The 27,713-nt window shown below is 43.0% G+C and overlaps 1 protein-coding gene across 2 annotated transcripts in view; it reads right to left on the bottom strand.

Moving 5' to 3' along the window:
• myom3 (myomesin 3) overlaps positions 1–25,444 on the bottom strand; it is a 72,465-nt gene extending 47,021 nt beyond the window's left edge. The window contains exons 1-4 of one of the 2 annotated variants that reach the window (XR_002952865.2): positions 25,141–25,444; positions 22,633–22,759; positions 11,134–11,238; positions 304–463 (exon numbers count right to left, since the gene is read on the bottom strand). Coding sequence is in view for 1 of the 2 variants with exons in the window: in XM_024414417.2 (XP_024270185.2) it covers positions 304–463; positions 11,134–11,238; positions 22,633–22,739 (372 nt within the window). In the remaining variant the exon portion in view is untranslated. The remainder of the gene's footprint in view (positions 1–303; positions 464–11,133; positions 11,239–22,632; positions 22,760–25,140) is intronic. The other variant, XM_024414417.2, reaches the window with a different exon arrangement.
• Positions 25,445–27,713: the final 2,269 nt, after the last annotated feature.

Here is a 27,713-nt window from a genome sequence, read left to right as displayed (position 1 = left end):
GTAAGGTCTACACTTGCTTGGTGTATTCGGTGCATGTGACAAATAAAGTTAGATTTGATTTGATTACTGGTGAACTGACATAAGGCAAAGAAACTTAATTGTCAGTAAGCCATGGGGAAATGTAGGGATGTCAGCGTTGGCGACATAAAACTACAATGGTTAAATGAGACCATGTTGATTTTCAACTGGGCAACTGTTTTTACACATTTGGCCCTACTGAATTCACAATACCGAAGGCCTATAATTCAGTGTCCGGAGTGTCCGTGTATATCTGTATGGGATGAGATCAGAGCAGACTCTTACCTGCCTACGCAAGGCCATGCGGTCACAGCGTTGGCGGACATAGCGCTGTTCCCTGAGCACCTCCACCTCTACTTTCTCAGCCTCATTTCCAAACAGGGTCCACTTCTCTCCAGTTCTCAGACCCTGCTCATCCGCTGCCATGGTCTCCTTCAGGACATCCCTATTGGACCAGAGAACCAAGAGATTCCCTGTTAGAAAGCCACTGAGAAAAGGCCTATTGGCAAACGTGCATACAGTACATACACCAACTCCTTGTGACACTGAGGCTGTCCTAATCATAGAAATAGAATTAAGCAATAAGGCCCGGATGTTTGTGGTATATGGCCAATATACCACTGCTATGGGCTGTTCTTAATGGATACAGCCCTTAGCCGCGGTATATTGGCCATATACCACAAAACGCTGAGGTGCCTTATAGCTATTTTAAACTGGTTACCAATGTAATTAGAACAGAAAAAATAAACGGTTTGTCATACCAATGGTATATGGTCTGATATAGCACGACTTTCAACCAATCAGCATTAAGTGTTCGAACCAACCAGTTTATAATGATATTTTTATGGTCCTAATATGGACACCTTACATATACATAATCTTATAATATAGTGGCTTGGCATTTTTCCAATTTTGTTGACTTACAACCTGGACTAAAAATAGATTTTTGGGGGGGTTTGTATCATTTTATTTACACAGCATGCCTACAACTTTGAAGATGCAAAATATTTTTTGTGAAACAAACAAGAAATAAGACAATAAAAAAAAAAACTGAGCGTGCATAACTATTCACCCCCAAAGTCAATACTTTGTAGAGCCACCTTTTGCAGCAATTACAGCTACAAGTCACTTGGGGTATGTCTCTATACACTTGGCACATCTAGCCACTTGGACTGTTGCCCATTCTTCAAGGCGAAACTGCTCCAGCTCCTTCAAGTTGGATGGGTTCCGCTGGTGTACAGCAATCTTTAAGTCATACCACAGATTCTCAATTGGATTGAGGTCTGGGCTTTGACTAGGCCATTCCAAGACATTTAAATGTCTCCCCTTAAACCACTCAAGTGTTGCTTTGGCAGTATGCTTAGGGTCATTGTCCTGCTGGAATGTGAACCTCCGTCCCAGTCTCAAATCTCTGGACGACTGAAACATTCCCTGTATTTAGCACCATCCACCATTCCTACAATTCTGACCAGTTTCCCAGTCCCTGCCTATGAAAAACATCCCCACTGCATGATGCTGCCACCACCATGCTTCACTGTGGGGATGGTGTTCTCTCTGATTAATGTCCTCCTTGCCTGGTCCGTGAGTTTTGGTGGGCGGCCCTCTCTTGGCAGGTTTGTTGTGGTGCCATATTCTTTCCATTTTTTAATAATGGATTTAATGGTGCTCTGTGGGATGTTTATATTTTTTTACAACCCAACCCTGATCTGTACTTCTCCACAACTTTGTCCCTGATCTGTTTGGAGAGCTCCTTGGTCTTCATTGTGCCACTTGCTTGGTGGTGCCCCTTGCTTAGTGGTGTTGCAGACTCTGAATACATATGCACGCAACACTTTTGCGTTTTTTATTTTTTTGAATTTTTTGAAACAACTACTCCACTACTATCACATGTCTACAATACAAAACCATGTGTACATGTGTGTGTATACATGTGTCTGCGCCTATGTTTGTGTTGCTTCACAGTCTCCGCTCTTCCATAAGGTCTATTTTTAACAGTTTTTTAATCTAATTGTACTTCTTGCATCAGTTACTTGATGTAGAATAGAGTTTCATGTAGTCATGGCTCTATGTAGTACTGTGCGCATAGTCTGTTCTGGACTTGGGGACTGTGAAGAGACCTCTTGTGGCATGTCTTGTGGGGTATGCATGTGTGTCCGAGCTGTGTGTCAGTAGTTCAAACAGACAGCTCGGTGCATTTAACATGTCAATACCTCTCATAAATACAAGTAGTGATGAAGTCAATCGTTCCTTTACTTTGTGTCAGGAGAGATTGACATGCATATTATTCATGTTAGCTCTCTGTGTACGTCCAAGGGCCAGCTGTGCTGCCCTGTTCTAAGCCAATTGCAATTTTTTTGCAAGTCCCTTTTTGTGGCTGAACAACTGAACAGTAGTCCAGGTGCAACAAAACTAGGGCCTGTAGGACCTGCCTTGTTGATAGTGCTGTTAAGAAGGCAGAACAGCGCTTTATTATGGACAGACTTCTCACCATCTTAGCTACTGTTGTATCAATATGTTTTTACCATGACAGTTTACAATTCAGGGTTACTCCAAGCAGTTTAGTCACCTCAACTTGCTCAATTTCCACATGATTTATTACAAGATTTAGTTGAGGTTAAGAGTTAAGTGAATGATTTGTCCCAAATACAATTATTTTAGATTTAAAAATACTTAGGACTAACTTATTCCTTGCCACCCAGTCTGAAACTTACTGCAGATCTTTGTTAAGTGTTGCAGTCATTTCATTCGCATCCACATACATAGACACACTGGCTTTACTGAAAGTAAATATACTATGTATGTACCTAGGCAAGTAGTTAGTAAAGATTGAAAAAAGTAAGGGGCCTAGACAGCTGCCCTGGGGGAATTCCTGATTCCCCAGCCTGTTGGAGAGGCTTGCATTAAAGAACACACTGTGTGTTCTGTTAGACAAGTAACTATTTATCCACAATATAGCAGGGGGTGTAAAGCCATAGCCATAAGTTTTTCCAGCAGCAGACTATGATCGATAGGACCAGGACTACCTGACATAATGACTCCTTGCTGTCCCCAGTCCACCTGGCCATGCTGCTGCTCCAGTTTCAACTGTTCTGCCTTGCTATTATTCGACCATGCTGGTCATTTCTGAACATTTGAACATCTTGGCCATGTTCTGTTATAATCTCCACCCGGCACAGCCAGAAGAGGACTGGCCACCCCACATAGCCTGGTTCCTCTCTTGGTTTCTTCCTAGGTTTTGGCCTTTCTAGGGAGTTTTTCCTAGCCACCGTGCTTCTACACCTGCATTGCTTGCTGTTTGGGGTTTTAGGCTGGGTTTCTGTACAGCACTTTGAGATATCAGCTGATGTACGAAGGGCTATATAAATAAATTTGATTTGATTTGATCGATAATGTCAAAAGCCGAACTGAATTGTAACAAAACAGTCCCAACAAATTTTACCTTTATTTAACTAGGCAAGTCAGTTAAGAACAAATTCTTATTTTCAATGACAGCCTAGGAACAGTGGGTTAACTGCCTTGTTCATGGGTAGAACAACAGATGTTTACCTTGTCAGCTCAGGGATTTGATCTTCCATCCTTTCAGTTACTAGTTCAACTCTCTAACCACTAGGCTACCTGCCACCCCAATCTTTCTATTATCAATTTATCTCAGCCAATCATCAGTCATTTGTGTAAGCACTGTGCTTGTTGAATGTCCTTCCCAATTAGCTTGCTGATAGTCTGTGGTCAATTTGTTTACTGTAAAAAAGCATTCTATCTGGTCAAACACAATTTTTTTCCCAAAAGTTTACTAAGGGTTGGTAACAGGCTGATTGGTCGGCTATTTGAGCCAGTAAAGGGGGCTTTACTATTCTTACTGTAGGTAGCGGAATGACTTTTGCTTTCCTCCTGGCCTGTGGGCACACACTTTCTAGTAGGATTAAATGGAAAATATGGCAAATAGGAGTGGCAATATCATCCACTATTATCCTCAGTAATTTTCCATCCAAGTTCTCAGACCCCGGCGTGGCTTGTCATTGTTGATAGACAACAATATTTTTTTCACCTCTTCCAAACTCACTTTATGGAATTCAAAATTGCAAATGCTTGTCTTTCATAATTTGGTCAGGCATACTTGGATGTGTGGTGTCAGCATTTGTTGCTGACATGTCATGCCGAAGTTTGCTAATCCTGCCAATGAAAAAATCACAAAGGTAGTAGGCAATATCAGTCAGGTTTGTGATGAATGAGCCATCTGATTCAATGAATGATGGAGCTGAGTTTGCCTTTTTTCTCTCTCCAAAATGTCATTTAATTAAGATGCTCCAAAGCTTTTACTATCATTCTTCATGTCATTTATCTTTGTTTCATCGTGTAGCTAGATTTCTCAATTTGCAATACGTTTGCCATTCGGTTGTGCAACCCAGATTTATTTGCCATTCCTTTTACCTCATCCCGCTCAACCATACAAGTTTACATTTCTCATCAATCCACACAGATGGAATTGTTTTTACAGTCATTTTCTTAATGGGTGAATGCTTATTAGTAACTGGAATAAAACATTTCATACATGTGTCAAGTGCAGCGTCTGTTTGCTCCTCATTACACACAGCGGACCAACAATGAAAACCACAACACATATGAAACAAAAACAATAGCAGCGATGCATATATAAATGCGTCATTGCAGAAGTACTACAAAAGCATGTTTCGACTCAACAGTAGCCTGGGAAAATATCCTGGGGTTGAGTAAAAGAAAATCTGACAAACTCTATTTCTGCTTTATGATCAGTTTTTTTTAGATAGCATATGTCAGATCCTGGAGATTCGGCGAGAGATTGGCCTCTAAAAATCAAGCTCAATAAGAAAATGATGCTCAATGTCCTGAATGTACACTGAGTGTACAAAACATTTTGAACAGCTGCTCCTTCCTTGACATAGACTGACCAGGTGAATCCAGTTGAAAGCTATGATCCCTTATTGATGTCAATTGTTAAATCCACTTCAGTAATTGTAGTTGAAGGGGAGGAGACAGGTTAAAGAAGGATTTTAAGCCTAGAGGCAATTGAGGCATGGATTGTGTACGTGTGCCATTCAGAGGGTGAATGGGCAAGACAAAATATTTAAGTGCCTTTGAACGGGGTATAGCAGTAGGTGCCAGGCACACCAGTTAGTGTCAAGAACTGCAACGGTGCCATGTTTTTCAAGCTCAACAGTTTCCCGTGTGTATCAAGAACGGTCCACCACCCAAAGGACATCCAGCCAACTTGACACAACCGTGGGAAGCATTCGAGTCAACATTGGCCAGAATCCCAGTGGAACGCTTTTGACACCTTGTAGAGTCCATGCCCCGACGGATTGAGGCTGTTCTGAGGGCAAAAGGAGTGCAGCTCAATATTAGGAAGGTGTTCTTAATGTTTTGTACACTTAGTGTATAGCCTTTAGGTCTATAGCTTTAGTTCAAGAAAATCATTACTGAGCTGTGCTGCAGTACAGTCAAGACGACAAGTAACATATAAAAGCCCCCAATATCTAACAGATACCGTACACTTACACAGTATAGTGGTTAGAGCTTTGGGATCAAATCCCTGAGCTGGCAAGGTAAAAATCTGCCGCTCTGCCCCTGAGCAAGGCAGTGAACCCCCTGTTCCCCAGGCACCGAAGATGTGGATGCCCCCCCGGTTCAGAGGGGTTGGGTTAAATGTGGAAGACACATTTCAGATGAAGGCATTCAGTTGTACAACTGCTGTGTCATTGCACTGGTTCTTATGCAATGTTGATATTCTTTGATTGGTGGCCCATCCCGCCCCACACATGCCCCGATCAAGGTCTCCCTCTGCCTTTTATTACACACACACACTCCTAGGCTCTCTCTGATCTATAGAGGGGTTTCCATCCTGGTGTCCCATTGCCTGGCAGACTGACTGACAGTGATAGTCCTCTGAAATTGGTAGTGTGAACACACACACACATCAGCTACACTTCACTTATTCTCACATGCATGATTAGAGAAGTGGTCATTTATGCATGCATGCATATACACTGAGTGTACAAAACATTAAGGACACCTTCCTAATATTGAGTTGCACCCGCCCCCCTCCCCATTTTGCCCTCAGAACAGCCTCAATTTGTCCGGGCATGGACTCTACAAGGTGTTGAAAGCGTTCCACAGGGATGCTGTTCCATGTTGACACCAATACTTCCCACAGTTGGCTAGATGTCCTTTGGGTGGTGGACTATTCTTGATACACACGGGAAACCGTTGAGCGTGAAAAACCCAGCAGCGTTGCAGTTCTTGACACAAACCGGTGTGCACACACGTGCCACACACCCACGTGCCACACACCGACGTGCCACACAGCCACACGTGCCACACACACACGTGCCACACACAGACACGTGCCACACACAGACACGTGCCACACACACACGTGCCACACACACCCATGTGCCACACACCCACGTGGCATACACACTCAGTGCTGCAGGAATGATTTTGTGTGGTTGTCAGTGGGCTTACTCTGCTTCAAATGGACATTTCAAGATCATTTCACACTGTTGGAAGTGTATTGAGCTCCCCACAAAAGAGCTAAGTCCTATGAGTCATCCAGTGAATTTGCATACTGTCCTGAATTTACACTATCCTCCCTGATAGGAGGGTGGGATTTGTAGGAAAGAGCGAGGGAGCGAGGGAAATAGAGAGAGGTGAAACAAGAATAAACAAGAATCTCACACCTCTAATTGGGGGTTGGAGACAGAGAGATAGAGAGAGAGAGAGCATCGTGTTCACATTGTTATCGAATCAAAACAAAATGTCATGCCAATCCCATATCCCCGGGGTGTTCGTTCAGGTGTCCCAGAAATAGACTCAACGAATCCATGAAGGGGTTTAGAATCCATCCCACATATCCTTCCAAATTCACTCAAGGAGGATTTCATCAGTCTCTACTCTCTCCTCCCAAAAATATCCCCTTTCTATCCGGCTCCTCTCCTGGGTGGAACGGCTTTAGGTTTCCATGCAGCAAATATACTTCGAAAGGGAGAAAGACCTTGTTAATGTCTGAGCGAAAGGGATTACTCGGCAGAGAAATAAAAAGGTGAGCCCAGGCCTTGGAATTAGAGCTAAGCACGTTAGCAGGCTGAGGTCTGGTTGGCACTCCAGTTGATGGGAGGACAAGAGGGCGTGAAAGAGCCACTCAGATGACAACGAGATGCAGGCACGTCTGCACAGCTGAGGCTTATTACTGCTGTCAGATGCATGGGCTTTCTCTCAAGTGATCCACACCTTTCCTTTCTTTTTAACTCTTCCTCTCAGTCCGCATATCTTCCTGCTGCCAAACACTTGTCCTCTTTTCTAAAGGAGAAAAGGTCCTCTTCACTCGATCTCTCTATTCATCACTGCCAGTGACTGTCAGATTGCTTCTTAATCTTTCTTGGCATTCCTGTTAGAGAGGAACCAGAGTTCATAGCAGGGTGTAAGAGTTAATTTCAGTGCGTTTACTTTTCGTGGTTCGTACTGCTTTGACATGCTTTGAATAGATCAAGCAAGCATTTTTTTGTTGTCACAGATCAGTTATTTCATACTTTAAACTTTGTACTGTGATTGCATGTCGTGTCTTTGGCTATGCCGGATTAAGTGATATGACATGCTATTCTATAAAATCTTTTCTCCGTAATATTACCTGATTGAGCTAATCATGTAAATGTAATTGACTAGAGAGTTGGGGCACCACAAAAAAATATTTTTAGAGCTGTTATCTTCAGGATAAACTCTTAAAGACCTAGTAATATTTTACATCAATAGAAGACAATATTAATCATCACCTTAATTCAGTCTCATCTGAAAGTTGTAAACTCTTGGTTATCTTCCGAACCCTGGCTAACAAGTTGAATCAGCAATACAAAATTGGGTTTAATTATTTATTTACTAAATACCTAACTAATCACACAGAATTACATTTACACAGAATGAATTATACCTTGATTACATATTACGTCATAAAGGAAAACGTCCCTAGCGGGCGGAACAGATATGACAGCTGGTTACACAAAAGAAAAGGGTCTGGGTTTGAGTTTGAGTGAAAGAGCGGGAAGACTGAGGGACAAAGGGAGAAGCTGTGCTATCATAAACACAGTATCTTTTGCATTCTAAATTACCACCCATTTGGAAAAGGAAAATGCAATAAATATTTACTCTAAGCTGCGCTTCGGTAGGTTGGTGGTAGATGGAAGGACATGTTGCCAAACCGAGTCCTTTGTCCTTTGAAGAATGTCTCTGGTGGTCAATTGGATACGTTGTAGTAATGTCGTTGTGTGGTAGACGGGATACTCTGTCTGTTCTTTCCTAGCCCGCGTTTGCAGCTGCTGTGGCTAACTCAACGGCTAGGAGGTATCACTTCTGTAGTGAATAAGAGTTCAAAGTTCATACCATTCACAACCAAAGCTCACGCTGAGGTTGGCTTAGTTCTGTAGTTGACATGTTAGTCCTTTTAACACAGAGGCTGCAGACCTCACGTACTTGGAACAGGAAGTTACATCAAGGCTTTATATTGCTTTTGGGCTATATATAGGCTTTTGCCAGCAGCATACCACCCTGCATACCACTGCTGGCTTGCTTCTGAAGCTAAGCAGGGTTGGTCCTGGTCAGTTCCTGGATGTGAGACCAGATGCTGCTGGAAGTGGTGTTGGAGGGCCAGTAGGAGGCACTCTTTCCTCTGGTCTAAAAAAATATCCCAATGCCCCAGGGCAGTGACCAGACCCTGCCCTGTGTAGGGTGCCGTCTTTCGGATGGCACCCGAAAGACGGCACCCGTGTCCTGACTCTATGAGGTCATTAAAGATCCCAAGGCACTTATCGTAAGAGTAGGGGTGTTAACCCCGGTGTCCTGACTAAATTCCCAATCTGGCCCTCAAACCATCACGGTCACCTAATAATCCCCAGTTTACAATTGGCTCATTAATCCCCCTCCTCTTCCCTGTAACTATTCCCCAGGTCATTGCTGCAAATGAGAACGTGTTCTCATTCAACTTACCTGGTAAAATAACAGATAAATAAAAATAAATAAAAATATAGTGGAGCGAGAAGGGTGTGTCTGAAAAGTTTTATACCCCATGTCTCTTCACAGGGGCGGGCCACTGATTGAGCAGAGCCCTAACCTTATGAAAACCCAAATCTCAAATTTGGAAGCTAAAATTACGTTTAATCTCTTCACCAATAATTTTATATTCAAACATTTAAATTGAAAAACAATTCCATGTGAATCCGATAACTCTGATGTGTAGACTTTCCACTGTAGAGTTTATGTCATCCAATCATTGAGGAGAATGTCTCAGATGACAACCGGCCTGACATCATATTCATTAAGTAACACCGCATATGTTATTTAATTGGTCGGATTACCAGAATACAGTTAATTTTCGCCCCACCTTCTGATGTTCCCAGACTCTCTATGTTAACCAAGGGGTTTTCAAATTTCACATCAGTAGGCTAGAGAGAGGAAAAAGGGGGGAAGAGGTATTTATGACTGTCATAAACCTACCCCCAGGCCAACGTCATGACAGGCATGACCTGATTGGGTTTTAGGGTTGAGGTGCCTCAATGACCGAAAAGGTCTTGATGTTTTGTTTCAACCATTTTTTCCAGTTACATTATACTTGGAGATGTCAAATCTAACTCCTTTTGGATTGGTTTAGCAAAACCCCAGCTTCAAGCTGAAGTAAAATAGTTGAGAACAAATTCTATTTACAATGACGGCCTACATTGAATCACATTATCAGCCACATGAACAATAGGGACAGGGCAAGGTGTCCCTGGATAAGGGTGTTATCCCCCTTCCCATCATGTTTACTGTGACCTAAACCTTCCAGTCTGGAGCCCTATTTATTTTGAGATGTATAACATTCTCTACAATGACAGCTGGTTATGAAATCCCCAAGCTTGTGATATAATCTGTAAACAAAAGATGCACCCTACTTCATCACATTCACCTCCTCCGCAGCCCTTTTCTCTTCCCTCCCTCCTCCATAATGTCTTTGCTCGTTAATAAGCTTGTGTCATCAGGGATTACTGTTTAGTTTATTGGCATCACATATAAACTTATTGAGCCAGTATATGAGGTCATAGAGCAGCTGGAGTTTTAAATGACAGTGAAAAAGAAGAGTGAAAATCAAAAAAGAGACATGAATGGAATCTTTGTTTTATCGTCAATCTCTGATGCTTCAGAAGTATGGCACTTGATCTCATCTTGTCATGGATGGTGGAGTGGGAGGATGCAGAGATTGCTTTGGCTTTGGCGTTTCATGGCGTCCCCATTGATATTTATAGCTGACGTTGCTAACTTAGAGGCCTACACTATTTTTCATACAGATAGCTGTCCACAGAGAGTCAGAGACTGTGCTGACTGCAGAGTCATGTTCTGAGTCTATTCTCTATTTGATTGGATGTATATTTTTCATTGAACCTTTATTTAACTAGGCAAGTGTGTTAAGAACAAATTCTTATTTACAATGACGGCCTACCAAAAGGCAAAAGGGCGTCCTGCGGGGATGGGGGCAGGGATTTAAATATAGAAGTGATTGCAATAGGAAAAGTCAAATGACAGAGTGTGCAGTGGGTCAGATTCAAACCCATGTGAGCAACAGTACATGTATTCTGAAGGCAGTGACCTAAACTGCTGGACTACCCCCACGCCTCACTCTGGATGTGCTCTACACAGGAGAGATAAGCCTGGAAGCACTACCAGGCAGGGATGAATTAGTCAGGAGAAGATGCAGCAGAGATGTCTTTGCTTTGTGCTTCGCTGAGGCGTTGCCGATTGTAGACGGTTCAGTTTGAACGTTGCCTCAACTCTGACTTTGCCATCATTTGTTTCATAATTGTTTCATAATAGCATTCATTGATCTTACCTCAGGGTGCTCCTGTTACAACGGGCCGTTGCCGGTGCGTGAATGCATTTTAGAAGCATAATTTAGTTACGAATTGTACCAATCGTATTGTATTGACTATGCAGGGGGGTGTGCTTGTACATGAAGATACCTCACGCTACAGAAACAGGACATAGAACCATGCCCTATGGGCCATTCTGGTTCGGGCAAGGCTTACAGACACCATAACACCTGAGTAACTCTTCTCAACATACCATGTCCTGTGCCGTGGGAATTTGCCGATGTTCAGGATCTCCTTGACCGACATCACATCACCGGGAATGATGGGATAGAACTCAGAGTAGGAAGCCTCCTCATCACTGGTGCATCACAGGGACATAGAACAAACAACAACATATTAGATTCATTGGGTATTTTAATCAAAGTAGAAATAAAATATCAATTAATCATGAGGAGGTTGTTTTGTCCGACAAGAGTTGTGGGACAGGGTTCGTGTATCTGAAGCTAGATGGTGTCATTTCTACGAGGGTGTCAGACATCTACAGGAAATCTCAGCCCCAAGTCAAATGTAGTTACAACTGTCCTGCTATTCTGAATCTGACCACCAGGGGAGGCCACACAACCTGAGGGAGTTCCGCTCATAGGTGACCTTTAAAGAACAAAACTAAATTACAAGCACAATGTTTTATTCAACCATTTTTACTGGGGACATGGCTTTGGCTTTTAAAATTACAATGTCAAATGAAACGCGGAAACATTGCTTACATTTGCCTTTATTATTTCCAATTCCTGTGACACTCAGCAATTGTCAAAGTGCTCTGGAGTCTGATTACTTACCAACAGAACAAGCTGTTGAGAATAACAGCTGAATAGAAACAAAGGCAATATTAACAGCTGAGATAGAGATGTAGTTCAGCATGATAATAGAGACTGATAACCTCTGTGAATAACGATGTCAATGTCGCTGTCCAATCTAAGACCACCTGACTAGCTCTACAGCTTAGAGTGGACTACAGGCCTTTATTTGGATCAGCGACTAGATACAGGATAAAGGTAGAGAGGGAATTAAGAGGCAGCATTGTATTCACTAGTCAGTCGTCACTATTGAATGGTTTGTAAAATAATTTGTGATATCACCTCCGGATGCATTGTGTAAGTCTGTTCAATGTAAGATTTGAAGTCGTTATCTCTTGCTTTTAAGTAACACGTACAAGGCCTTGCCTCATATCAATTTTAAGGGAACACAGCAATGCAACACTTGGGAACCTCCAAACCAATGTAAAAAGGGTGTAAAGATAAGAACAATAAATCAGTTGTGTGATTAATTATTACCATGTTAATTAACATTCTATACAATATTCGTTTTTTGCAATTATCCCCCATTTTCTCGGGGGGTAATAGTCACTTTACCCCTACCTGCAGTACATGACATAATACCTCAATTACCTCGATTAACCGGTACCCCCTGTATATAGCCTTGTTATTGTTATTTTATTGTGTTACTTTCTTTTTACTTTAGTTAATTTAGTAAATATTTTCTTAACTCTTATTTTTCTTAAAACTGCATTGTTGGTTAAGGGCTTGTAAGTAAGCATTTAATGGTAAGGTTTACACCTGTTGTGTAGACCTTACAATTTGATTTGATTTGATTTAGCATGGCAGCTGTAGCAATTGTGCATAAATCTTCTCTGTGGCCTTTTCAGTTATGACAAATGAGCATCATGTTGAATCTTTAAACATCCCTGCGAGTTCATCCTGTTTTTATGGATCATGAATTAAAAAGTCCCACAAAACATCCACCCAGCCAGTAACTGCAGCTGACGTGATATCTGGTTGAGATAGGTGCTCCCATGTGGGGTCCTAACCGAGCTGAAATCTAGTCAGGCAATGCTGTGGCTGACCTGTTTTCTCTCAACTGAGAGTAATGTTATAATCACCTGCTGCCTTCTGTTCTGCTAGTTCTAATCGGCTTTGTTCCTCTTTTTCAGTGGTGCATAAAGCCATGTTGTGTTGTTGTGGGGAGGTTGTAGAGCCAGGAGGAACGAACGGCCAATGTTTTGACCCCAGGGTCATATTCATTTGGCAATTAACAAAAATAAAACAAAATGAAACAGGAAGGGACAACCAGAACTTGTCCAATAGGAAAAGCTTCTTTTTTCAAAACACTTTGATACGGTGTGGACTAATGAATACAACCCAGCTCTTAACAATTGCAACAGGGTCACTAATCATAAGGATTGTTTGTTGACCTCTGGCTATGAATCCAGTGCATGTTGTGTAGACATGTGCTTAATTAAGACGCAGCAGCATTGTATTCATTTGCTGTTGCATGATCACATGCCATCATTTCCCAGGTAACAATTTTTTCTTTAAAAAACAAATGGTGTCATGGACCTTCAGGGGACGCACCAGTAGCCATGGCTCTGTGCCTGTTTGTGACAGAAGCACGCAGTAGTGGTTCTAATTCAAAAGTGCATCTCTTGTGCCTCTCAGCTATCTCGAGCTAGGCCAATGTCATTCTCACACACACACACAAACACACACACACAAAAGGACCAATACAGTGAGCGATCAATTTATAACGTTTTTGACATGCGTTTTTCTGGATTTTGTTGTTGTTATTCTGTCTCTCACTGTTCAAATAAACCTACCATTAAAATTATAGACTGATAATTTCTGTCAGTGGGCAAACGTACAAAATCAGCAGGGGATCAAATACTCTTCCCCTCACTGTAAGTATACGTTTCACTGATTCACTGATAAGTAAGTCTACACCTGTTGTCTACGAGGCGTGTGACAAATACATTTTGATTTGATTCGACACTGCAGTGGCACAACAGTGGGCAGAGGAGTAGCTGTTCCACATGAGCACACAAAGGCCCTTAATACCCAGCAGATACTAATGAGGGTTTAGTAGGGATCACAGCCAGCCACTCTTATTGTCTCGATTCAAATCTGCCTTCATATTTAGCAGGCCCCGATTTCTACTGTTCCTGTTTCATCTGGAGTTATTAAATTAGACTAACCTGCAGGTCTGCAATCTGGATGGACGAACAAAAAGATTGAGATCAAATTTGTCCTTGGGGTACTAGTGTAAACAAGCTATTATTCCATAGACTTGCCTTAGGCTGGTTGGATAGCTCATTTTCACCCTGTTACAGGGAGGTGTGAAACCAGGTGCAGAGGGTGTATTTGTCTCGGTACAGCCAACAAGACGTTGTTAAATGTCTCCGAGGCGTGAAGAGAAAAACAGTGAAAGCCATTGGGTAGATCTCTAAGACAGGACAGCTAATGAATCCATTCAGTAGGATCGTCATTTGATCACTCTTTTGTTGCTGAGAATTTTCCTGCACGGCAGGAAATGTAAACATGTAGTGTACTTTGAGGTTTACAAAGGCTTCTAAAGTTAATCATGTCCACCCCAAAAAATCTGACTTAACCTGACCAAACAAAAAATGTATCAACCCCTACAAATAATGTTTATTAATTATAATCCACAAAATAATTCACATTTCCTGTTGCTGTAAGATTGTTTTCCTTCTGTAGCAAACTGGCTCAAATTAAGATCCTACATCTTTTTACTGGTATATTTTACATAATAGGATGTTCTTGTGGCTTGTTCTATGTTGGAAAGACTTACTTGAATTCAGCTATTTACTTGTATTTTTTACATGATTATGTTTATAGAAAAGTATGTGGACAGCCCTTCAAATTAGTGGTTTCGGCTATTTCAGCCACACCCGTTTGCTGACAGGGGTATAAAATCGAGCACACAGCCATGCAATCTCCATAGACAAACATTGACAGTAGAATGGCCTTACTGAAGAGCTCAGTGACTTTCAACATGGCACCATCATAGGATGCCACCTTTCCAACAAATCAGTTCGTCAACCTTTTCTGCCCTGCTAGAGCTGCCACGGTCAACTGTAAGTGCTGTTACTGTGAAGTGGAAACGTCTAGGAGCAACAACGTCTCAGCTGAAGTGCTGAAGCGCGTAGCACGTACAATCATCTATCCTCGGTTGCAACACTCGCAACTGAGTTTCAAACTATCTCTGGAAGCAACGTCAGCACAAGAACTGTTCTTCGGGAGCTTCATGAATTGGGGTTCCTTGGCCGAGCAGCTGCACACAAGCCTAAGATCACCATGCACAATGCCAAGCCTCGGCTGGAGTGGTGTAAAGCTCGCTGTCAGTTGGACTCTGGCAGTCTGACGGACAAATCTGGGTTTGGCGGATGCCAGGAAAACCATAGCTACCATAGCGCTAACTGTAAAAATTTGGTGGAGGAGGAATAATGGTCTGGGGCTGTTTTTCATGGTTCGGGCTAGACCCCTTAGTTCCAGTGAAGGAAAATCTTAACACTAAAGCATACAATGACATTCTAGATGATTCTGTACTTCCAACTTTATGGCAACAGTTTGGAGAAGGCCCTTTCCTGTTTCAGTATGACAATTCCCCCATTTACAAAGCGAGGTCCATACAGAAATTGTTTGTTGAGATCGATGTGGAAGAATTTGACTGGCCTGCACGGAGCCCTGACCTCAACCCCATCAAACACCTTTGGGATGAATTGGAACACCGACTGCGAGCCAGGCCTAATCGCCCAACATCAGTGCCCGACCTCACTGATGCTCTTGTTGGAAAGCCTTCCCAGAAGAGTGGAGGCTGTTATTGCAGCAAAGGGGGGACCAAATCTATATTAACCACATGATTTTGGAATGAGATGTTGGACAAGTAGGTGCCCACATACACTACATGACAAAAGGTATCTCATAGGATGCCCATGTATCCTGTACTATATTGGAAAGAGATGCATTAATATTGATCCCTTTGAAAGCATATCATCTATGAATTTACACTATAACTCTGTAAAGATTTGCTAGTGTGTTTTCTCCCCCCTCGTGTTGTTTTTCAGCCACATTTTGGGGAGTAATGATATCAATATCGAAACCACACACTTTTCTGAAGGAGCAGGCCTCTATTTACTGTGTGTGCTTAGTGGACCAGAGCCAGAGTGATATTGTCCAGCCTTAGGCTCCATGCTACATTATTCAACAACACCCTATCACTCTCTCTCTGCACGCTGCGGAAACAGTCCAGGAACCAAACAAAAGAAAAAGCAGAAGTTGCTCTCTCTGAGCTCTGTGAAAAAGGGGAACTGTCCCAGCAAATAAACAAAATAAAACAGGAAGTCACAACAATTTGCATTGTCATCACAAGTAGTCTTTCTTTCTGAAAGGAGTGCCTGAAGCAATATGGCTACATAAATTAGCTGGCTGTATTCACTTTGTGGGGGAAATAAACTCGGACTTTCAGAAATGTGTTGTAGCGTGGGGCAATTCAAAACCCCGAATATAGGCCAAGCAGCCCACATAAGACCTGATACAAGCATTATCTCTCAGAATATCTCCTGAATGCAGCGGTAGTTGCTCTTGTTAAAGTGTAATGGACCCTTGTGGATCAAAGTTGAGCCAAAGTTAGCACCTCTCCTATTACTTTAAGATGCCGTACAACTTTATTGTCTCGACTTGCCTCCCAAACAGCAAGTGTTCTCCTTACTGTTTATAAGGGTATAAGAGGGCACTTAACAGAGAATGTTGACTTGAATTGGAATGTCTGTTGTTTTAAATTATACTGTCAATCCTCCACAAGAAACCTATTGAAATCATAGAAATATAGGTAATAGAATAGAAATGGACATTTAATGGTGGGTGAACCGGATGCCATATTTGTGGTAGTAATTAGAAGTGAAATGCATCCCGGAGTCGCCTCTTCACTGTTGACGTTGAGACTGGTGTTTTGCAGGTACTATTTAGTGAAGCTGCCAGTTGAGGACTTGTGAGGCGTCTGTTTCTCAAACAAGACACTCTAATGTACTTGTCCTCTTGCTCAGTTGTGCACCGGGGCCTGCCACTCTTTCTATTCTGATTAGAGCCTGTTTACGCTGTTCTGTGAAAGGAGTACACAGCATTGTATGAGATCTTCAGTTTCTTGGCAATTTCTCGCATGGAATAGCCTTCATTTCTCAGAACAAGAATAGACTGATGGGTTTCAGTAGAAAGTTCTTTGTTTCGGGACATTTTGAGCCTGTAATCGAACCCACAAATGCTGATGCTCCAGATACTCAACTAGTCTAAAGAAGGACAGTTTTATTGCTTCTTTAATCAGAACATCAGTTTTCAGCTGTGCTAACATAATTGCAAAATAGTTTTGTAATGATCAATTAGGATTAATGATAAACTTAGATTAGCTAACACAACGTGACATTAGAACACAGGAGTGATGGTTGCTGATAATGGGCCTCTGTACACCTATGTAGATATTCCATTAAAAATCAGCCGTTTACAGCTACAATAGTTATTTACAACATTAACAATGTCTACACTGTATTTCTGATCAATTTGATGTTATTTTAATGGACACATTTTTTTTGCTTTTCTTTCAAAAACAAGGACATTTCTAAGTGACCCCAAACTTTTCAACAGTAGTGTATATCTCCGGATGTGTATATAGGGAAAGGGGGATACCTAGTCAGTTGTACAACTGAATGCCTTCAACTGAAATGTGTCTTCTGCATTTAACCCAACCCCTCTGAATCAGAGAGGCGCGGAGGGCTGCCATAATCAACATCCACGTCTTCGGCACCCGGGGAACAGTGGGTTAATTGCCTTGCTCAGGGGTAGAACGACAGATTTTTACCTTGTCAGCTCGGGGATTTGATCCCCAAATCACTAACCACTATACTGTGTATGTGTACAGTATCTGTTAGATAGTGGGAACTTTTATATATTATTGCTAGAAGAACGAGTTAGTTAGCATGCTCTAATTGTATTGGTCAATTGTATTAGCTCCCTGCTAATTCAGTTATTTCCATGCTAACAGACAAATCACAAATCTACAGCCATCAACAGACTGTTGTCCTGCACATCTAATGTGCTTCCTTGTGTTTATCGTCAGGTACTTCCCTTTACTGTATTGTGTAAAATGGTTGTCATTGTTATGATGTTTGAATACAAAATGCCCAGTTTGATATTGACATGCATGCTTTGAATCACAAATCTACAGCCATCAACTAAACTTTTTTTTTAACCTTAATTTAACTAGGCAAGTATGAATTTTTATTTACAATGACAACCTAAGAACAGTGGGTTAACTGCCTTGTTCAGGGACCTGAACAACAGATTTTTACCTTGTCAGCTCAGGGATTTAGATCGAGCAACCTTTCAGTTACGAGCCCAACACTCTAACCACTAGTCTACCTGCCACCCCAACATACTGTTGTCCTGCATATCTAATGTGCTTTCTTGTGTCTATCATCAGAGTAAACACCAATCAACTGGGACCACTGGCTGGTTATTCCTTTCGTTAAAAACACCACACAATAGTTACGAAGTATGATCACATATACAACAGGATTTCACCTTACAGTGAAATTCTTACTTTCAAGGCCTTAACTAACAATGCAGTTTTAAGAAAAACAACTTAAGAAAGTATTTAAAAATAATAAGAAAAGAAAAGAAAAAATAAGAAAATAGAAAAATAACAAATAATTAAAGAGCAACAATAAAATAACAGTAGCTATATGCAGGGGGTACCGATGCAGAGTTGATGTGCGTGGACACAGGTTAGTCGAGGTAATTGAGGTAATATGTACATGTAGGTAGAGATAAAGTGACAATGTGTAGATAATAAACAAAGAGTAGCAGCAGCGTAAAAATGGGGGTGGGGGGCTCAATGCACATAGTCCGGGTAGCCATTTGATTAGCTGTTCATGAGTCTTATAGCTTTGGGGTAGAAGCTGTTAAGAAGCCTTTTGGACCAAGACTTGGTGCTCCGGTACCACTTGCAGTGCGGTAGCAGAAAGAACAGTCTATGCCTAGGGTAGCTGGAGTCTTCGGCAATTTTTAGGGCCTTCCTCTGACACAGGCTCGTATAGAGGTCCTGGATGGCTGGAAGCTTGGCCCCAGTGATGTACTGAGCCTTACGAATTACCCTCTGTAGTGCCTTGTAGTCAGAGGCCGAGCATTTTCCATACCAGGCAGTGATACAACCTGTCAGGATGCTCTTGATGGTGCAGCTGTAGAACTTTTTGAGGATCTGAGGACCCATCGCAAACCTTTTCAGTCTCCTGAAGGGGAATAGGCGTTGTAGTGCCCTCTTCACGACTGTCTTGGTGTGTTTGGACCATGAACTTGAAGCTCTCAACCTGCTCCATTACAGCACCGTCCATGAGAATGGAGGTTTTCTCGGTCCTCCTTTTCCTGTAGTCCATGATCATCTCCTTAGTCTTGATCATGTTGAGGGAGAGGTTGTTATCCTGGCACAACACTGCCAGGTCTCTGACCTCCTGCCTATAGGCTGTCGCATCGTTGCCGGTGATCAGGCCTACCACTGTTGCATCGTCAGAAAACGTAATGATGGTGTTGGAGTCATGCTTGGCCATGCAGTCATGGGTGAACAGGGAGTACAGAAGGGGACTGAGCACGCACCCCTGAGGGCCCCCCCGTGTTGAGGATCAGCGTGACAGATGTGTTGTTAGCTACCCTTACCACCTGGGGACGGCCCATCAGGAAGTCCAGGATCCAGTTGCAGAGGGAGGTATTTAGTCCCAGGGTCCTTAGCTTAGTGATGAGCTTTGAGGGCACTATGGTGTTGAACGCTGAGCCGTAGTCAATGAATAGCATTCTCACATAGGTGTTCCTTTTGTCCAGGTGGGAAAGGGCAGTGTGGAGTGCAATAGAGATTACGTCATCTGTGGATCTGTTGGGGCAGTATGCAAATTGGAGTGGGTCTAGGGTTTCTGGGATGATGGTATTGATGTGAGCCATGACCAGCCTTTCAAAGCACTCCATCGCTACAGATGTGAGTGCTACGGGTTCGTAGTCATTAAGGCAGGTTACCTTAGTGTTCTTGGGCACAGGCAGTATGGTGGTCTGCTTGAAACATGTTGGTAATACAGACTCAGACAGGGAGAGGTTGAAAATGTCAGTGAAGACACTTGCCAGTTGGTCAGCACATGCTCGCAGTACACATCCTGGTAATCTGTCTGGCCCTGTGGCCTTGTGAATGTTGATCTGTTTAAAGGTCTTACTCACATACGGCTGCGGAGAGCGTGATCACACAGTCTTCCGGAGCAGCTGGTGCCTTGAACCCAGCCAGCTGTATGTTATCCATGTTGATGTTCAGCCACGACTCGGTGAAACATAAGATATTACAGTTTTTAATGTCCTGTTGGTAGGATAGTGTTGATCAGAGCTCATCCAGTTTGTTATCCAATGACTGCACATTGGCTAATAGGACTGATGTTAGAGGTGGATTACCCACTCACCGTCGGATCCTTACAAGGCACCCTGACTTACCACCCCGATATCTCTGTCTCTTCCTAATGCGAATGACAGGGATTTGGGCCTTGTCCGTTGTCTGAAGTACATCCTTCGCGTCCGACTCGTTAAAGAAAAAAATCTTTGTCTATTACGAGGTGAGTAATCGCTGCACTGATATCCCAAAGCTCTTTTCAGTCATAAGAGACGGTGGCAGAAACAGTATGTACAAAAAATAAGTTTAAATTAACACAAAAAAACACACACAATAGCACAATTGTTTAGGAGCCTGTAAAACGGTAGCCTAACGGCGCCATGCACATAATGGTATGGTGTGTGTGTGTGTGTGTGTGTGTGCGCGCGTGCATGCACATATGCATGTGTTTTAGTGTATGGGTGTGTGTGTGAAGATAGTTCAATACCGTATGACAGGGTTTAAAAAGACACTAAGAGGCTTCATCCAAGGCCATCTCTTTGTGTGCCGGGTTGGGGGGTTATTTAAAGTGTGTGTGTGTGTCTGTGAGTCATCTGTCTGTACATGTGTGTGCAGAATTTGTGTGGGCAGTCTTTGAGTCAATGTTGGTTGGTTGATGTGTGTTTATATGGGCATGGGTGACTCTGTGGTGAGTCAGGGCTGTTCTGGGGATTGAAGGCTGACTTTGGCAGGGAGAGGCAGACAAGGTTGACTGCCCATCCGTAAATCAATAAAAGCGGCAACGTGTCTCTCTTTCTGGAGAGGGTCTCAATGTGTATGTGAATGTGTATGTGAATGTGTATGCCTGCATACAGTATATTAGTGTAATGCAAAGGCTACTTTATCCACATGGACTTGTGTGTACCGCGTGTTTGTGCATGTGAGTGTAGCTCTAATACTGTCCTTAAGCGAACACACACACACACACACTCCCGGACACACACTGCGTCACTGCTCTGCTGTCTCAATGACCTCACAATAACTGACCGACTGGCAACATGTCCTTATTTAAAAGCTCTAATGTCATCCCACAACCCACAACAAAACAGGGCTCCATTATATACAGAGCACTTTTCATCTGTCTAGCTAGCTATGCACATATCCGGTAACATACAGTAATACTTGGATGGTGCAATATTGACTGTACTTTACTCCCATGCAAGCCGTTTTCCATAAAGTAAGTGTATGATACACTACATGACCAAAAGTATGTGGACACCTGCTTTTTGTACATCGCATTCCAAAATCATGGAGTTGGTCCCCCCTTTGCTGCTATAACAGCCTCCACTTGTCTGGAATGGCTTTCCACTAGATGTTGGAACATTGCTGCGTGGACTTCAGCCACAAGAGCATCAGTGAGGTCGGGCACTGATGTTGGGCGATTAGGCCTGGCTCGCAGTTGGTGTTGAAATTCATCCCAAAGGTATTCGACTGGGTTCAGGTCAGGGCTCTGTGCAGGCCAGTCAAATTCTTCCACACCGATCTTGACAAATCCTTTCTGTATGGACCTTACTTTGTGCACAGGGGCAGTGTCATGCTGAAACAGGAAAGGACCTTCCCCAAACTGTTGCCACAAATTTAGAACCACAGAATCATTTAGAATGTCATTGTATGCTGCAGAGTTAAGATTTACCTTCACAGCCCCGGACCATAATTCTTCCTCCACCAAACTTTACAGTTGGTACTATGCATTGGGGCAGGTACCGTTCTCCAAACCCAGATTCATCCGTCGGACTGCCAGATGGTGAAGCATGATTCATTACTCCAGAGAACGCGTTTCCACTGCTTCCACTGTCCAATGGCAGAGAGCTTTACACCACTCCAGCCAACGTTTGGCATTGTACATGGTAATTTTAGGCTTGTGTGCGACTGCTTGGCCATGGAAACGTATTTCATGAAGCTTCCGCCAAACAGTTAATGTGTTGACATTTTTTCCAGAGGCAGTTTGGAACTCGGTAGAGAGTGTTGCAACCGAAGACAGATGATTTTTACACACCACGCGCTTCAGCACTCAGTGGTGCCGTTCTGTGAGCTTGAGCGATCTACCACATCGCGAGTGAGGCGCTGTTGCTCCTAGACGTTTCCACTTCACAGTAACAGCACTTACAGTTGACCTGACTCGTTGGAAAGGTGGCATCCTATGACGGTGCCATGTTGAAAGTCACTGAGCTCTTCAGTAAGGCTATTCTACTGTCAATGTTTTTCTATGGAGATTGCATGGCTGTGTGCTCCATTTTATGCCCCTGTCAGCAATGGGTGTGGCTGAAATAGTTGAATCCACTAATGTGAAGGGGTGTCCACATACTTTTGTAAAATATAGTGTACCTACAGAACACCATATTCAACTAGATATCTTCTGGAAATTCTTTATTCTATCTCATTTTTATAAAAAAGCATTGGCTGAACATGATCTATGGTATGATGATGAAGCAGGGTGTGTGTGCCAGGGTGCCTTTACCTGGAGGTGAAGGTTTTCTTCTTCATCAGCGAGGCCAGCGCCATGCTATGGGACATCTGGTGGGACTGCTCTTCCTGGACCCGTGTCATCAGCGTCTTGGTTGCCATGGTGAACCCCTGACCAACACCTGAGGAGGTAGGAGGTAGGAGAGATGAGAGAGGGATGAAGGGAGGAGGATGTATCATCTAACATTGCACAGTAGGACCACTCTGTGAGATGACATGTCGGAGACTCGCAAAGGAACGCTACAGAGATCTCTTTTCACTTTCATTGTGAGGAATATGTACATTTATGACCATAGTAATTATGCTCATGGTGGATCTCAAATAGCCAGGTGTCAATGGAAATGCATCCAAAACCTGTGTTATCGTATTAGCACAACAACAACACATATCCAATGCGTTGTTTTGTGTTTGAAGTAAAGACAGGTGCAGCTGGCGTGGAGAAAGGTGTGCTTCAGGCCTCTGTTAAATGAACTGGCCCTTTGTGGGCCATTGAGCGAGTTATAATTCATTAGTTCAGGTCTGCCACCATGCCGCTGACTGCCACCCAAGCAGTCATTAATCACTCTCTACTCTGGGGGAGGCCGACAGTGCAGCTCGCCCAACCAACAGAACCAGGCCAGAGCCTGAGTGATAACTTCCTTCACCCACCCCCACAAGCAACTGTCACCAGTGTTAGCGCGTTAGCATTATAAACAGCCTCATTTGTTTTTCCTTCTGGTCTGTTCGAATTACATTGGACGACCTGGGCTAACGTTAGCGAGTGGCTAGTGTCTAATGCTTTAATGCTTTGAATGACATTGCAGTGAGCCTGCTGGTCTGACGTTAGCAAGCGGCTGATGGCAAACGCTTCAGCAGGATAGCATCCCCACTGGTTTCCCTTCACGGCTCATTGTTGTGCAAAACTAAAGGGTTGTTTGTGCACAGGTGGTAAAAAGGTCAACCTCCAGTGCGTTAAAATGCATCTGTCTTAGCTGGTGCATGCCTGGATACCCGGACCCCTGTGGAGAAAGTGGAGAGTAATGTTCTTTCTGCTCACAATGCAATTTCCCCTATGTCTTGAGTAGACTGCACAGTCCAACTCTCTGATGAGAAAAGTAACATGGGGATGAATTATTTGTTATTTGGTAGATCATGGATTGTCTGAACAACACATGTGGGCTTTACCTAATCGTCCTGAGAGAGTAATTTCAACTCATATCCATGAAGGCTGCCAAACGTAGAGACTCTTTTGACACTCAACCAGCTTGAGATATGATTGGAGTATCTGTCCATAGGACCACTTTAAGCCGTACACTCCACAGAGCTGGGCTTTACAGAGGAGTGGCCAGAAAAAAAGCCATTGCTTAAAGAAAGAAATAAGCAAACACGTTTGGTGTTCACCAAAAGGTGTGTGGGAGACTCTCCAAACATATGGTAGAAGGTACTCTGGTCAGAGAAGACTAAAATTGGGTGAATAGTTATGCACTCTCAAGTTCTGTTTTTTTGTCTTACTTCTTGTGGAGACAAAGGGAAATGTCCTAGACTATGCAAACTCAGCGTAATAGTAATAATAGTAATTATTTGCATATGGAGGCCGATGAGGCTACTCCATGGAGGAAGAGGATGACGTTCTACCACATGAATTTGAGGAAAAATTAAGAAATAATACAAACACTGAAACATAGTCAAACATTTTTGTAAACACATATTGCCATCCCATTGGCCAGTGTTGGAAAAAGTACACTTGAGTGAAAGTAAAGATACCTTAATAGAAAATGACTCAAGTAAAAGTGAAAGTCACCTAGTTAAATAATACTTGAGTAAAAGTCTAAAAGTATTTGGTTTTAAATATACTTAAATATACTTAAGCTTGAAAAGTAAAAGTATAAATAAGTTCAAATTCCTTATAATTAACAAACCAGATGGCACCATTTTCTTGTTTTGTGTAAAATGTATGGATAGCCAGGGGCACACTCCAACACTCAGACATCATTTACAAAAGAAGCATGTGTGTTGAGTGAGTCCGCCAGATCAGAGACAGTAGGGATGACCAGGGATGTTCTCTTGATAAGTACGTGAATTGAACCATTTTCCAGTCCTGCTAAGCATTGAAAATGTAATGAGTACTTTTGGGTGGCAGGGAAATTGTATGGAGTAAAACGTACATTCTTTTCTTTAGGAATGTAGTGAAGTAAATGTAAAAGTTGTCCAAAATAATAATAGTAAAGTACAGATACCCAAAAAAGCGACTTAAGGAGTTCTCTAAAGTATTTTTACTAAAGTACTTTGCACCACTGCCATTGGCTTAATTAAAAGTCCATCATTCTCCCTTACTTAATAAGTCACCAGACGTTAATTGTTATTGGGTTACTTTCCCAGTACTGGTTTTCACTATATATTCATGTGAAGTTTATGACCCTTGCAATGTATCCTTAACACGCCCTTGTGGATGAGAAAGAAAATAGGAAGTGATTACATCATGACATCACGGTGTACCGTAAGGGTGAATTAAAAAGCCACTTACGTTTGTCTTTGAAGAAAGGGTTATACTCCACAGGTCCTCAAGATGAGCATGAAGGACACACGTCTCTCTCTCTCTCTCGCTCTCTCTCTCTCTCTCTTTCTCTCTGTCCCCTGTCCACCTTTCACTGTCTGTCTCTCTCAATTGCTGTCTCACTCTCTCTTAATCTCCCTGCTTCACCTGTCTTTACAGTACCTCTATTCTTTCTCTCCGGTGCTCCTCGCTCTGCCTCTCCCTGTATGAGCAGTGAAGGTGAACCTGGCCCTGGACACAAAGTGTCCTTCACAAAGAGAATGTGGCCAAACACAATGCACTCAAGGTGGTAAATATAGACTACTGACACGTCCCCTCCGGTGCCCCCACCACCAACCCCCAAACCCCAAACCCCACCCACACCGGCCAATGCCATCCAGCCAGATAGACTTACAGTCAGCACTGCAGACCTGCGGCCAAGGATGCCACAGTAGCAACAATAGAACAACACAATAGGATTGAGGGTTGAGTGGACGGTATGATCTAGGCAGCTGAAAGCAGCAGCTGGAATGACCACAGGGGAAACGATGCCTAAGGTATTCCACCAACTGTCTGATCAGTAACTGTCAGGTTGGGATGAGTGTGAATATATGGTTGACTTTATATAGTGAACGTGTCTATAAAACAAGATCATCTTAAACCTATTGGTAGTTGAACATTCACAGAAAATGGGGGGTGGGGGCTAGTCCATTCTCTGTGTTCCTCTTCATCTGGCCCCATAATGGCCTTCCCTCATAATTGAGACCAAGGGTGAGATGGGTAAAGACAGAGCCTAGATAAAACAGCCTGGTTCTCTTCTATTGAAAGACTGGCCTTGAACACCCTCTCAAAGAACAAGGGTTATTAGTGATTGTATTCGCACCTGAGATCCAGTCACGCCATTCCTCCTTTCAAACCTCTCCCTTTATCTCGCAGACTACTTTTCCGTCCTTGATTTCTTTCTCTATCAACCCCCCTCTCCTGCCTGTATCTCCCTCCCCTCTCCACTCACCCTCCCCTCTCACTCACTTTTGTCTCTCCCCTGATCCAAGTTCCTCTCTTTCTTCCCCTCCTCCCTCATCCCCCCTCCTTTCTCTGTCTCCTTTTATCCTTTTACAGTGATCTCTGATTAGTCCTTGAAGATTGCAAACTGTTCTACACTATTAAACATGGATCTCAGACTGGCTGGAGAGAGAGAGAGAGAGAGAGAGAGAGAGAGAGAGAGAGAGAGAGAGATAGAGACAGAGAGAGAGAGAGAGAGAGAGAGAGAGAGAGAGAGAGAGAGAGGCAGCTAGGTAATATGGACAAAAATCTATTTCGCTATAACATTTGACTGCTGAACGATATCAGCAAAATGCCTGTGATCGCTATGGTCGGTGTCGATCATTTGTGGTTTATCATCCCAGCTCTAGTGTGTGTGTGTGTGTGTGTGTGTGTGTGTGTGTGTGTGTGTGTGTGTGTGCGCGCACGTGCATGCACGTATGCATGTGTTTTAGTGTATGCGTGTGTGTTAAGATAGTTCAATACCGTGTGACAGGGTTTGAAAAAACACTAAGAGGCTTCATCCAAGGCCATCTCTTTGTGTGCCGGGTTGGGGGGTTATTTAAAGCATTTACTGTCCACACCTGCCTCTGGTATATCAGTAAACAATGCAAGCTGGACTTGCCAGCCCCCTCTTCTCATCATATACCACCAGTGACAGTCTGACTAAGAATAACTGTACTGCCCCTGCCAGAACAAAGCAGCTGAAGAGACCAGCTTTATTAGTTCCTGTTGTAATGGAGAATCTAGCTCCACTTACCGTACAAATCAGTGATCAGTCAGTCAGTAATGTTATAAATACACCATTATAGTGACATACAAGTGACACATCAATTTAGGTGACACTTAACTAATATGTCAGCTTGAAGTGGCATGCTGTATAGCTACAATGGTTAAATGCCACTATTTGGACATTCTAATGAGACCCCTCTTTTACAACTCTCTCCAATATGACACCCACCCGCTGTCAACATGGCACTCCACATCCTCCTCTTCCTCGAGCGCGCTGGTGTAACTGCTTACTGACTATACACTGTAATGTTACTGCATGATTGTAGCGGGTTTACTAACACATTAGTTATATTAGCTATGTTGACTAGGACGTTACTTTAGCTAACATGGGGACAACGACGTAGGCTGTGTGTAACGATGTTGGCTGTGTGTAACGACATAGGCTGTGTGTAACGATGTAGGCTGTGTGTAACGATGTAGGCTGTGTGTAACGACGTAGGCTGTGTGTAACGATGTAGGCTGTGTGTAACGATGTAGGCTGTGTGTAACGATGTAGGCTGTGTGTAACGACGTAGGCTGTGTGTGACGATGTAGGCTGTGTGTAACGATGTAGGCTGTGTGTAACGATGTAGGCTGTGTGTAACGATGTAGGCTGTGTGTAGGCTGTGTGTAACGATGTAGGCTGTGTGTAACGACGTAGGTGTGTGTAACGATGTAGGCTGTGTGTAATGACATAGGCTGTGTGTAACGATGTAGGCTGTGTGTAACGACGTAGGCTGTGTGTAACGATG

Source organism: Oncorhynchus tshawytscha, linkage group LG03, assembly GCF_018296145.1.
Source record: "Oncorhynchus tshawytscha isolate Ot180627B linkage group LG03, Otsh_v2.0, whole genome shotgun sequence".
Taxonomy (NCBI): domain Eukaryota; kingdom Metazoa; phylum Chordata; class Actinopteri; order Salmoniformes; family Salmonidae; genus Oncorhynchus; species Oncorhynchus tshawytscha.
This window is presented reverse-complemented; position numbering and strand designations above follow the sequence as displayed.